This window comes from Periplaneta americana, chromosome 3 (genome assembly GCF_040183065.1).
Source record: "Periplaneta americana isolate PAMFEO1 chromosome 3, P.americana_PAMFEO1_priV1, whole genome shotgun sequence".
Lineage (NCBI taxonomy): Eukaryota > Metazoa > Arthropoda > Insecta > Blattodea > Blattidae > Periplaneta > Periplaneta americana.
Genome location: NC_091119.1, coordinates 123,015,862 through 123,030,649, shown reverse-complemented (window position 1 = coordinate 123,030,649; position 14,788 = coordinate 123,015,862). Strand labels below are relative to the sequence as shown.

Genomic DNA, 14,788 nt, shown 5'->3' with positions numbered 1-14,788 from the left:
GAAGTTAGCAAAGATAGTACAAGAAGAGAAATATCTGGCACCAGTATCTTCTTGTGGAGTGAGAGAGGAGAGGGATGATGGCAGTCAGGGTAGAATCTGCCCTGCAGTCGTATTTCGTAGGCTATGCTGGCCAGGTTTGTATCGCTGTTGTTCCTGTGAAATCGTGTATCATATCAGTGATTTAGTGGTACATGCAATAGTTCTTATGCATCGTACTGTCGTGAGTGGGAAAAATAATTCTGTATTCGCAGTACTGCTGAGTCCTTTGTTCGATATACCAGGACCGATAAGAGAGTTGCAAATTCCAACCTATAAAGATGTGATAACACATTTTCTTTGGATCAGACAGTTAAAGACAAACGAACTAGGTGGAAAACACCTTTCAGTAAAAGACATTGCTCATGTTACTGCCGACAGACTTATCGAGGTTTGAAAAACAGCAAGCCTTCCTACCATCAGCAATCGTAGAGTAGTGGAAAAGATGAAATAGTATCATAGTAAATATCAGAATATTCTGAAATCGCACTAACGAAGTGGACTAACCTCAAGGGCGCATGAAAAGGCTTTTATTAATAAAGGTCGAAAATTGTTTGATATATGCTCTTGTAAGTGCCCGGACCCGGAAAGTCTGAGTATGCAGCGTAAATCAACCGGAGTATACTACTAAGGGTGCGTGGAGGGATGGGGCTGGAAGTGCAGCCACCTCCTCGTAGTGAGCCCTGGGTTATTTTTGAGTGTAAATTTAAAGAAATAGGCGAAGAGTTGCACTACGAAACAAAATTTGAAAACAGACATAGAGCATTAAGCTCGCAAAACTTTAGAGCTGATGCGGAGACACAGTATATTTTCGAATTACTATTTTCTTTTTTTCTACGTTCTTTCTGCCACAAATAGCAAGTTTTCCGCACTAGCCACCTTCATTTTTCAAGAAAAGTTTTTTTTCGATACACCCTATTATATATACAGTAGTTATTGATGCAATAATAATGGTAAAGAATTACGTGAAATTTTATTGAAACATAGGGTTGCCAACCGTCTGAAAAGTCCAGAAAAAAGACTTTTGGTCCAGGCAACATTTTGATCCTATCCTGGACATCGAAATGTCCAGGAATTGAGATTTCGTGTTGTCTGGACCAGCTGGATATTCAGTTGGATATATGATATGGTTTATTCTCACACTAATCTCTCTGGTCCTGCCGGCCCTTCACATTTAATTGGATAGCCTATATGATGGTCTCTGTATCTTAAGAAGTGTGTATGAATATAATGCTTCTGATGAACAGTCTGTGGATATGCTATGATTACTGAAATTTGTAACATTTATAATTCTTCTGTGAAAGAATTTCCAGTTTACTTGGTCACATCTAGATAGATAACTGAAACAAACTGTCTGAAAATCTGATCAAGGCAGAGTTGTAAGTAAAAGTTAATTTTGAAGTATCATGTTCTGAAATTGTTCAGTTTCTTAAGGACAATCCTAGTATCATTTCTGCAGCAAAACGTGAAAAGATATAATACAGCAATTAACGATGATTTTTCATTAAAAAGTTAATATTGCCTATCTAGTGTTTCAAATTTCCATTGTGCTGTGTTGTGGTTGTGGGGGCTATTAAATATTATAATTGATGATCAGTATATACACTTGTATGGTTATTTCGTGTCAGTATTTCCATTTAGTCTCAAATGTAAAATTTGATGTCCAGGAATCAGCTAACAGAAAGTTGGCATCCCTATTGAAACAAGGAAAAACAAGAGTTGATATTGTAAAAAGAAAATATGTAAAATGCAATAATTATCAACAAATATAAAAAAAATAAAATATATGTCAGCATTTTTACATACCTAGTCAGTGGGATACGTATCCCTATGAATACCAAACACTGAATACCACTGTTTTAGACTACTGTACCAGTGTTAAGATTTTTGTTGGAAAATATATGCAAGCAGTTCAATAATGAGTGGTAATGATTTTTTAATGCACACAGTTTTGAATTTAAAATTTAAATGTTGTGTTATATTGTTAATTCATCTATCACATAGGCTAATAATGATATCATTCAGTTTATTTCCGGTTTTAACCTGTGACAGACTATCAATTTGAGGCATGTTTAATTTTACCTATGGCACAATGGAGTATGAAGTTGATACGTGAAGCATAATACACTGCTCTAAAATTTTTCTTGTATCTTAGAAATCGTGTTACAGAAGGCTTGTGAGGAATCTGATCTATCCTATAGTAGTAGGCTATAGTCCTAATTCTCCACTCTCCCTTATCATAAATAGGGCCATAAATTTTTCTTAAAATTTTCCTTTCCCACGTATTTAAGATGGTTATTGCTCGTAGGTAGTTCAAAATATTCAAATATGCTCGAACCTTAGCTCTCACGGACGTAAACATTAACACTGCACCTGCAATTGTGAGGGAGGACAGATAAATAACATTAAGAAAGCTGTCAGAGATCCTGAATATTTCATTAGGTGCCAGCCATATACCAGCAAAAGAACAACTGTACATAGAGTGCTTGCTCCCAAACGAGATTAGCGCTTATAAGTATATATGGTGCTTTGCGTGTAGGTTTGTGTTGTGCTTGAAAGTACGTTAGAGAAGGAAGGTGAAGAGTATCTTTCGAAGATCATAAATGGAGATGAAACTTGGCTGCATCATTTTCGCTCTGAGACCAAGCAACAAAGTTTTGGGTGGAAGTTTCCATTACCATCAGCACTAAAGAAAGCCAAAGTGGTGGAATCTGCAGGAAAGGTCATGATCATATCATATTTTGACATTCAAGGAACAGTTCTACCAAACACACACTCCACTATGACAGGACAATACTACGAAAGACCTTGAACAATCATGTCAGGTGAAAACCACCACATCTCAATGCAAGTGGGTGAATGCTGCACCATGATGATGTACGGTCCCACATTACAAATGCAGTCATGGAATATCATCATCATCATCATCATCTGTGGTCATACAGCCCTTTTAGTTTAGCCTTGACCTCCTTAAGAATTGCCACCCAATCTTCCCTCTCTAGGGCTCTATGTCTCCATCTCTTAATTCCTGCTTTAACTATATCATCCTGAACATCATCCAACCATCGTAGTTTAGGTCTTCCTGCTCTTCTTTTACCACTTAGCGTGGCATCTAGTAATCTTTTAGGAATATTATTATTGTCCATTCTGATAATGTGGCCCAGCCACTCCAGCCGTCTAATTTTTATATCAGTGACAATACTTGAATCTTTATATAGTTTTTGTAGTTCAGAATTGGTCCTAATTCTCCACTCTCCCTTATCATAAATAGGGCCATAAATTTTTCTTAAAATTTTCCTTTCCCACGTATTTAAGATGGTTATTGCTCGTTCAGGTAGAGTCCAGGTTTCGCTTCCAAAAGTCACTGTAGGTTTAATAATTGTTTTATAAATCCTCACCTTCATTTTTTTGGAGATATATCTGGTTCTTATAATTTTATCTAATGCTCTGAGGCTTCGATTGCCAATGGCTATTTTATCCTTGATCTCAGTTAATATGTTGTTATCCTCGGTGACTATCGAGCCGAGATATCGGAACCTTGACACTTTCTCAAAAGTAACCTCATTTAAGACAACAGTTTTTACAGTATTGTCTCTCGTGGTTATGTTATTCATATACTTTGTCTTTGTTCTGTTAATATTTAAATTTGAAGCATTTGTCTCATTATGTATCTGTTTGAGGACATCATCTAAGGATGACACATTCCGTGCAAATACAGCTACATCATCAGCAAAAGCAAAGTATTGAAACATTCTATTAAATATGGTTCCCCCTGGATTAATGGCAGTCTTTCTAATAACTCGCTCTAGACCAATATTAAATAAGAGTGTTGATAAGGAGTCACCCTGTCTAATTCCATTATGAGTTATGAACTTTTCTGATAATTTCTTCTGTATTTTAGCTTTATTTTGTGTATTCATTAAGGTCATCTTGGTTAAGGCAATTAACTTTCTAGGGATTCCAAATTCTGCCATTGCATCAAATATATAATTCCTATTTACTGTATCAAATGCTTGTTTAAAATCAATATACAACTGGTGTAACGGTAAATTAAATTCATAAAATTTCTCTAAAATCATACGTAAGGAAAAAACCTGATCAGTCGTGGATCTTCCTTTACGAAAGCCACATTGGTAATCGCCAAGAGCTGATTCAGCGTATGGTTCAATATATTTAGATAAAATATTGGTAAAAATTTTATAGGTGACATTTAAAAGTGAGATTCCTCTATAGTTATTACATTCCAATTTACTGCCTTTTTTGTGTATAGGACATATAATGGCTACATTCCAATCATTAGGCATTTGTTCAAGCTGCCAAATATCAAGAATCAAATTATAGATATGTTTCCATAAAGCTCTGCCACCATGTTTTATTAATTCCATGTTAATAGAATCTTCTCCTGGGGCTCGGTTATTCTTCATCCTTCTAATTACATCATTTACCATGAAGATAGTTGGAGGGGGAACAAGAGGATCAGGTCCAAAATAGATCAAATTTGATGTGGGTTTATCTTCCCTGGCCTCGTTTAACAAATCATTAAAATGATCTACCCATAATTTTAGTATTTCTTGTTCTCCGGCAACAAGGGTTCCTTCTTTATTTTTACACATAGTAGTTCTTGGTTGGAAACCTGTTTTAATGTTTCGAACACTTTCAAAAAATTTTCTACTCTCGTTCCTCCCAAAGTTTTCATCTAATTCATAAAGTATACTTTCCTCTAGCTCTTTCTTTTTCTTTTTACATATATTCTTTGTGGCTCTCCGTGCAGTTTTATATTCTTCTTCTGCTGCTCTAGTTCGCTTTTGCATCATTTTAAGTCTATAAGCATTTCTTGACTTAATTGCTTCTTGGCATTCCTTGTCAAACCATTGGTTTCTATTTTGTTTTTGAACTGTTGAAAGTACTTCGGTTGCTGTATTACATATCGTTTGCTTGATAAAAACCCATTTCTGTTCTATGTCCATGTCTTCCATTGTTTTTTCGCCCATTTTATTTTCAATGGATCTTCGATAATCATCTGCTATTACTTTGTCCTTTAGTCGTCCGATGTCAAATTTAATGCATCTCTTATTAGGGTGCGAGGTTAATAGACACATTCTCTGTCTATACTTGACTCTTATCAAAAAGTGATCAGAATCACAGTCTGCTCCTCTTAATGATCGAACATCCAATATATCTGATGCATGTCTTTTACTGACCAACACATGGTCAATTTGATTAGTTGTATTACCATCAGGTGACGTCCATGTTTGCAGATGTATGTTCTTATGTGGAAACATGGTACTGGATACTACAAAGTCTCTAGTTATCGCAAAATCACATAATCTTTCACCATTATCATTTGTAATATCATGAAGGGTATGTTTACCAATGTTAGCAGCCTTATAATCTTTGCCAATTTTAGCATTTAAATCTCCCATGATAATAACAACGTCATATTTAGGGATTTGCTGACATACTCTATCTAGTTGGTCATAAAAGTTATTCTTGCTTGTCTCATCCTTATCTTCGGTAGGTGCATGTACAGAAACTATTGTAGTATTGAAGAACCTTTCTTTCAATCTTATAGAGCACATCCGCTCATTAATAGGGTCAAAGTTGAGTATCTTACTGAAATAAATGTGAAATGTGTCCCTCAGCCTCGTTCAGGTCTCTTTTAATCTTTAGAACAAGTAGTGAAGACTACAGAAACGATTCTAAAGGTCTATTAAGAATTATACTAGCACGTCTTTCAAGTCTGGCTTGAAGAAAGACTGGAGAATTGCATTGTAACCAATGGGGAGGGGGAACTGGATTACTCATTATTGAACAACTCTCGTATTTGGCTGTTATGTACTGGTATATCTAATTTTGCTTTATATGGAAGATGTAATTTTGGAAATAGTATCTTCAAGATCTATTTTAAGGTTTTTTTTAATTTTTTTTCTACTGGACACGGTGTTATGAAAAACTGTACAAAGAAGTTCTTTCTGCAATATTTTGCAGTGTTTAGACTATAAAGTACAGAACCCATAATAACCTTTGGTCTTTAAATGATAGTAATCTGCAATTTAGAACCATCTCAAAGTTATGACAACATATATTTTATTTGTTCTACTACTAACAAGTGTATACGGATTGCCTTGAAATATTCGAGAAGTACTAAATAAAGAGCTTTGATTATGAAAAATGTGTTTTTGTGAGGAAGTAAACAAAAGAAAAGCTCAATCATAAACGCGAAACCACTAAGATGCAATAGATCATGCTTAGAAATTTGAATAGTTTCAATTAACTTAAATATCGTTCTATAATCTGTCACTTATATGCATCCACCGGCTCAGTTCATCTCATGCTGTTTGTAAAATTTCAGTCACTCGTAGATTTGCATAGATTTACATTACATCATAATATTGTATGACAGTTGAAGGTCCAGATTATCCATGTGTATATCCTTCCCATTTCACATCCATTCACTTTTGGTTTCTCTTGTTCAATGACTCCCTACAGAAAAAAAAGTCATTGTTCTTCATATTTTATTTCAACAATGCTAAACAGCAAATTAGTAACCGGGTTTCAGAGGGGTACGGACGATTTCCTATGAAGTTTTTGTGTCTATACAAAGATTTTGTAATGAAAACCAAATAGTCACCAGCGAATAGGGATTATATAGAATGGACACTGAGCAAATTTTCCTGGTCTGTTTTTCCGTGCAAATGCGCTCCATCGGCGTTTAGTTCCACTTTCAAGTGCTAGAGGTTAGTGTAATCGAGTACCTGCTAGAGTTCCTGGATAATAACTGAATAACAGAGTTGAGACACAGAATCCAAACATCGTCTACCTTGTTGTTGCATAATCCAGTAATGGTTTTGCTTCCAATAAATTCAAATTAACAGCTTTTCCCTATTCCTGAGTGATAAACTAGCCATCAAAATAATTTTTATGCTTCATCATCATCATCATCATCATCATCATCATCATCATCTTCGGTCTGTTGCGATCTCAATGGTTTCATGCCATCTTTTTAATGGTCTTCCAACAGATCATTATCCTGAAGGGCGGTAATGTAGCACTCCCTTTGGCCATCTTTCTGTTGGAATTTTCTCAACATGCTGTTTCCAATTAATTCTATAGATCTGAAGAAAATTTAATATAGGTTGGATGTTCAATTCTTCCAAAATTTCTGTATTTCGTTTTCTATTCCAAAGTGTGTATTGCGCCGTTTTTCTCATGAATTTATGTTTTACATATAATAAATTATATTATAAAATAGTATAATACATTATAAAATTATGTATCAAAATCGTTTAATATTTGAAGAGTGAAATATGCAAAAGGGCCCAAGTGCCACTGTTTATGAAATTGAGGTTATTATGATTTCAGAACCGAAGTGCCACAAGAAACTTGCAGAAAAAAATTCATCCCTCTTTTGTTGCTCTTTGTATTCTTTATTTCAAATATATTTCAACAGGCCCCAAGTGCCATTAAGTTGCACAACCTGATTTTTTACAGCTTTCTTGTAAAACATTATGGTTCAATTTTAACATTCAGATGTGAGGTTCTAGCAAAAAGAACTGCATCCTATTTTCAGTTATTTCAATGACAAGTGAAGTAATTGCCTTTGAGCTGTGTGACATTTTTTGTTTCTCCTGAAAAATATTGTGACAGCGACGTGAGAATCGAACTCACGACCAGCGTCCCGCAAGAGAGAAGATCGCGCGGAGCACTTGGGATGGCGCGCGGCGGAGAGGGGAAAAGGGCCAACGCGGCGAGAGAGTGGAGAGAGTTTGCGCGCGCATCTTCTGCTTGCCTAGAGAGGCCGAGAAATCCGTCGAAATGGAAGACTCGCGAATTCGAACTTTCGAGGCTACGTCGCTGTAGTTATAAATTACGGTCGCGAAGGAACGACAGCAGAGCAGAGTTTTCAGTTATTCAGTCAGTGAGTAAGCCAGAGCAAGCAAGCCAGCCGGAGTTCGACTCGAGTGTGCGTCCGCATCCGAAGGCCTGAGTTCGAGTGCAGTGGACCGCAGTTGGAGGGACCTGAGTTCGAGTGCAGTGGCCGCAGTTGGAGGGACCCGAGTTCGAGTACAGTGAACTGTCTCTGAAGGTCTGTGGTTCGAGATACCGTGAACTCGAGTGACTGAGATAGAAGAACTGTGAACTGAGAACTGGTAGTTCTGATTTGTAAATAGTGCTTTGTAAATATTAGTTAAGATTAACAGTTCATTGTTGTGCGTAATAGTCCAAGTAAATTGTCATTGTCGTCGGTGGAGTGTTATAACGAATACTTTTGAGTGAAGATCCAATTGTTGACGAGAGCGTTTGGTGAATTGTAGAAAGGAATTATTGTTGTGACGAATAAATTACATTGTTGTTACTAATAAAATTCACAATATTGAACTTGGCACTTAGACCCTTTTGCATATTTCACTCTTCATTTGTATATAATATATAGGCGTATGGTTTTACTTCTCATAGGAGCTTTGTTTTTCCATTTTCAGTGCTATCAAATCATTACATAGTTTAATTGTTGATAGAATCAACGTCTCAACTCTCATTATAAAGAAACTCTAGAGTCTAGACATTACAGATAATGATGGAAAACTGCTACATAAAGGAAAACGTGTCTGCTATATTTCTGCTGTGTCAACTGCTAGCTGATGTGATGTCAGCACCAACTCTAGGGAAAAAGCAGAATCTCACGCTCAAGGAGGTTCAGCTGGTGTGAAGGTAGTTGAAATCAGTTACTGCTACATCAAATGTACCGATGTGTAGTGTACATACTTCTAACTCCCTATATGCTGTAGCCATCTTCAATGCAATTAATTATATCTATTGTGATCTCTTATTAATTCTTATATTTAATTTCTTTATTTCTTTTGACTTTATAAGAAGTAATGAATAAATTTAAATTGTAGATTTTTTGTAGGACAGATTAATTATTAATTCGAGATGAGCTAAGAAGGACAGCAGTAGAAAAACTTCGATATGTCAAAGTGCACGCCTTCATGACAGCTCATCTATATCAATTAGAAATGTTCCCATCCCTATCTGTAGAGAAGAGAAGTAAGTAGTGAATGTGGAACACTGGTAAAATGCTTAAATAAAAGAAACCAAACAGCGATCTAAATTGGGATATCAGAAAGCAAAAATGGAGTTATTGGAAGCTTGAGGCATTAGATACTATTCGAGTTTTCAAATATGTTATCTTCATATCCTACTTGTCATATTTCCAAGTTTAATTCTATAGTGCTTATCTACAACACAACGTTAAGAAAAATATATTAAGATTAATGGTTGAATAAAACGACATTTTGAAATAAATATAGAAGTAAAAATAGGTATATCAAAGACTATACAGTACAGTAACTCAATTTTTAAGTACAGAAGTGAAATCAGGACTCCTGAGTTCCCTTAAAAAAAGTGGCAGGGGATTCAATGAATACAAGTAATTATGTGAAAAGCTTATGCTGTTCTTGACTGTTATTGAGAGCATCATTATTGATGTTCAGGAATTGAAATAAAATTTCGGTATTTATTTTCATTTATGTCTTTATACTCCCCACATTATTATTAATCACACCCATTTATGTATGAATAATAGGCTAATGAATTAATTACCCAGAAATGCATATAGAGTGTTAGTTGGGAGGCCGGAGGGAAAAAGACCTTTAGGGAGGCCGAGACGTAGATGGGACGATAATATTAAAATGGATTTGAGCGAGGTGGGATATGATGCTAGAGACTGGATTAATCTTGCTCAGGATAGGGACCGATGGCGGGCTTATGTGAGGGCGGCAATGAACCTCCGGGTTCCTTAAAAGCCAGTAAGTAAGTAAGTAAGTAAGTAAGTAAGTAAGTATATCACATTGATTTGTTATGTTTTATCATGTTTAGCTGGATATGAAAGTACACAGACGAACAAAAAATTTGGGACACTTGAATTTTACTTTGTAGGTATTTAATATGTCACCAATGTGTTTTAAATGGCGATTAATTTAATTATACGATTATAAACGTAACATAGACTCAAAGCGAAAATGATTATGTCTTCAAACCACCAACAATTACCAACAATAACATCACAATCTAGATTTGAACAAAATTTTGCTTTCGCAGAGTGTGACAACAATGAACATTATTGTTGGTAATTGTTGGCGTTATGAAGTCATGTTCATTTTATTTTTTTGTATAGTAAGATTATGATCTTACTAATCACTATTTAAAACATATTGGTGACCTATTAAATACATTTACAAAGTAAAATTCCAGTGTCCCAAATTTTTTGTCCGCCAGTGTATTTTGTTTCAAACACATCATATTTTCGGTCATCCAAAGCCTACTGTAATTAATAGCGTCATCATATTAACAGAAAGCGTGACTAGATTTCTCGAATGTCAAGCTCATAAACGCTTCACATAAGACGCCTGGAAACTACACAAATAATTATTCTAACATCATTACTGGCTGTATCATAAAGAGATACAATTTCAGTCTAATAAATTTTAAGAATTTAGGATAAAGGAAAATTTTATTATACATCATTGAGAGAGTAGGACACTGAAGAAAATTTGTAGGTAGACAGACAAGGATGGGGGTGAAGAAGAATAGAAGCAAATCGTTTGTAATAATAGGTTCCAAAAAATGTTGTTCAAGTTGACATAAGCATATATTTCGTGTTTTATAGGTAGGCATTTATTTCAGTTTTTATAGTTTCTATGATACCTGGCTTCTATAGTTCCAGATGGACTGCCCATAAAAATACTACAGTAAAACATGCAACACCAGCGAGACCAACAAATTGACACATCTAACCTGCGAGTAGGGGGTTGGCTGCTGCGATGGTGAACTTCTTGGCCCGAGAGTCTTGTAATGAGGTGGCACTTTTCGTTGGGGCAGTGCTGCTTGTGACGACGTCAGACGCCGCTCCCCCTCCAGGGGACACCACATTGTTGTTATTCTCCTCCTGCAAGTTCACAACCACCTAGTCACAAGATAGGATGCGTTAGCATGCACACTCGACACCTGATACCCCATCACTACAGCTGATGGGATATCGGAAAAGACAAAAATGCAAACAATAAAGTAAAAACCTCTCATACTGACAGATTATCATCTTTAATAAGTGGTTTGTTCCATTGAATTTCAAATTGTTAAATATTTATTTCACCATTCTCATTTTATTTACTGCTTTATGTTGAAGGTAAAAACTTTTGTATTTGAGAGTGATCTACTTACAGATGCCTAAAACCGTAATGAATATTTTATCCAGTTGAATTTAAGATTTCTTAATTTATTTGTTTTACTGCTGTTGGATGATCTATTGTTTTATGTTTAGGTAAAATAAGTATTTGATTATGATCCATTGTTAGATATAGAGTGTCTTGTAAGTCTTGACTATAATATATATTATGTATTGATTTCAGACTTTTAACGCTTCTTGTAAGTTGTTTACTACAATGTGTACGAAATTAAATTCTTAGATCGTTCTTCAATACAGTAGGTAGTGTCTAAGAATGAAGCAATGTCATTTGTAAAAATATCCCAATTTCAAATGAATTGTGAAAAGTCACTTATCAATGAGTTTAAACATTTCTCCAATATAAGACAAGTGTCAAATAAAAAAAAAGTTTTTTATGGAGAGAATAAGGTAGGGGAAAAATAATTTTCAATTAAAATTCAATGTAATAATCCAGGTATATAAGATTTAAGCGTCTGTTCAATATTTTATTGAAATAAAGAACAAAAATGTTTATTTTAAACATAAGAAATTCATAAACCATTGATATCTGTGCAAAATATAGCGACATGTGACATTCTGCTTCTACTGGTTATCGATTTCTGCGTATTATATATATATATATATATATATATATATATATATATATATGATTGGCTATTTATAGAATACAAAAAAAAAAAGACTAGAGAAATTGTTAATGCTGTCATACCTCTCTAGATATAAGACCAACAGAGAGTATAAATAGAAAATTTTGTGCACAGAGTCATAAAACAAAATATATGTTTAGCTTCAGATGAGGTAGGATAGAATATTTCATTACAGAATGAAAGCATGCAAAGTATAGCATATTAAGGGTGTTTATATCCTTAATAGTTAATAGAACATAAGGTGCTTAATGTGTAAGAGGCAGAGTTCAATTTAGAAGTAATACAGGTATCTGTATTCTGTTTTTCGAGTTCAAGTGATTATTCAATTCCAAACCAAGAAACTTTGTGCTTACAGATTTTTTAGATAAATTTAATTTAATTTAATATTATACAAAAACTGGACATTATCATTTGTATATAGGTGTAATAAAATACCATAAAAATACTATGTATATTGTATATGCATTTCAATTTATAATGTCGCTCAAAATGGAGAACTTTAATACGTACCGGTAATACTGACCTCTTTATAAAATAGAAAGGCATAAAGGATCGGCAAACATTAAAGATTTGTAGTCTTACAAAAATAAGACATTCAGCAAGATTTAACAATGTTATAATCACATTCGGAAGTAAACATTTTCACTGTTTACGTAAATTCTAGAAAACAGTATGGGAAAGAAATTACCATCCTTGGCTGGGATAAATACTGAAAAAGTAGAGGCAGGGATATTTTTGGCAGTGATAGGGAAATTCATTCCATTCTTAAGAAGAGGTCCATCGAACTGAATAGCTGTTTGTAACGACCCTAACGAGTAGGATACCCTTTTCAGCAACTTTATCCACTGAAGAAGATCCAGCCAATTTTCGAAACGTGAATTTCTTATTACTTAAAAGAAATTAATAAAGTCCAAACTAGACCTCTTAAAAATGTACTATTGTTGTCGCCCTCTTTTAGTTCGACACTCCATTCTTCTTACAAAAACCCCCAAAGATCCTAACCGAAAGATGGCTCTGGAGATAATCTACTTTAAAAGAGATAATGTGCCAAGGACAAGATAGACAAAAAGATTAACAGTTAAGAATCGTTGTCTATACCTACGTCTTACATCAGCTGATAGCCTTCAATGAGCTAATGCCCACATTGCCCACTCAAAGTCAACCTGTGTAAATCCTTTCTTTCCCTTTAATACACATATCGAAAGTTGTCAGAACTTTTTTTTTTCTTTAAAGTCATATTGAGGTTAAGATTTCAGACAAGTTGAAGTATACATAATAATTGATAAGTTGTTGACTGAAATTATAAAACAATTCATTATTATATAGTCAGAACTTGTTTAAGGATACTTTCAAACAAATTTACCCATTACCTTGATGAATGTTACATTTTGCTTACAACTTTTCTGATTACTTCACAGCTCTTATTGTTCTATATAAATAGACAATATTCATGTTGAATTTGCTAAATCAGGAGCGTATTTTGCGGGCTACCGGGGCTACCGGCGGTAGCCCAAGGAAATTACAAAAGAAAAAGTTTATAATATAACATAATGTAATAATTTTGTATTATTAGTTTTACCATAGTAATTAAAATTAAAGTAATTGTTAGATATATTTTGTGTAATAATAGGGTCAGCGGTAGCCCAAACCCTTTAACCAGTATACGCCACTGTGCTAAATCATCTTTAAATTTCATTTAGGAGGTGTATAAGTTTAAACTGAATCGTGTACCAATACCTTTCTAGGTCATTAACAATGTGCTGTGAGAAATAAGGAAGATGGGTTGTCGGTGTGTGTCGTATCAGGTATTAAAGCTAATGAATAACTGGTTTAGTGCAAATAAACTAGCACTTAAAGTTAGTAAAACCAGTGTAATCAAAATGAAAATATCTATATTTGTTTATTTCCGTCAAATTAACTACTTATCTTTCATTGTAAACCATCAAGCCATTAAATTATGACATAAAAATGGAATACATTATTGAAGTTACAAGAGACGAACGTTTTCGCCATGAAATGGCATCATCAGGTCTCGTAATAGTGGGTAACACATAATGAACACTTATCAATTCTGGTTATTTAACATACTACCCTTAAATATATATGTAATCACTTTTAAATAACCAGAATTGATAAGTGTTCATTATGTGTTACCCACTATTACGAGATCTGATGATGCCATTTCATGGCGAAAACGTTCGTCTCTTGTAACTTCAATAATGTATTCCATTTTTATGTCATAATTTAATGGCTTGATGGTTTACAATAAAAGATAAAGTAATTTGACGGAAATAAACAAATATAGATATTTTCATTTTGTAATATTATACTTATCAGACCAAATATGTCTTTGACAGTGTATTCAAATTTAGTACAGCTTTTCTTCAATGTTAGATTACATGGAACTGACTTCAAAGAATCTTTAAGCACAAAGTTTCTTGGTTTGGACTTGGATAATCACTTGGACTGGAAAACACACATAGAATACCGTACATTATTCTTAAATTGAGCTCCGCTTGTTATGCATTAAGGTTCTTATCCTGTACTGGTGACATAAACACTTTTGAAATTGAATACTTTGCATACTTTCATGATTTAATATTCTGGGCTAACTCAACTAAAGTTAAATATTTTTTTGTTTTAAAAAAGAAAATAGTCCTAAAAAAATAATGACAGGTGTGCATGGAAGGACATCCTATGAAGAAGACTTATTCCAAAATTTACAAATTTTGATTTTACTTTATCAGTAGGCTATATTCTTAACCTGATACTGTTTCATGATAAAATCAAGATATTTTTAGTACCATACTAATGGAAACATTCATAATTTTAATACAAGACACAGATCTCCATCTATTCTCTGTTAGGCTCAGCTGTTATAAAA

The 14,788-nt window shown here is 34.2% G+C and overlaps 1 protein-coding gene across 3 annotated transcripts in view; it reads right to left on the bottom strand.

Annotated features, from left to right (window-relative positions):
• The window catches only part of Eip74EF (Ecdysone-induced protein E74), a 1,140,187-nt gene that overhangs the window by 523,003 nt on the left and 602,396 nt on the right, over positions 1-14,788 (bottom strand). For 2 of the 3 annotated variants that reach the window (XM_069821505.1, XM_069821504.1), the window contains one exon: positions 10,831-10,999. In XM_069821505.1, the coding sequence (XP_069677606.1) occupies positions 10,831-10,999 (169 nt within the window). The remainder of the gene's footprint in view (positions 1-10,830; positions 11,000-14,788) is intronic. The other variant, XM_069821506.1, reaches the window with a different exon arrangement.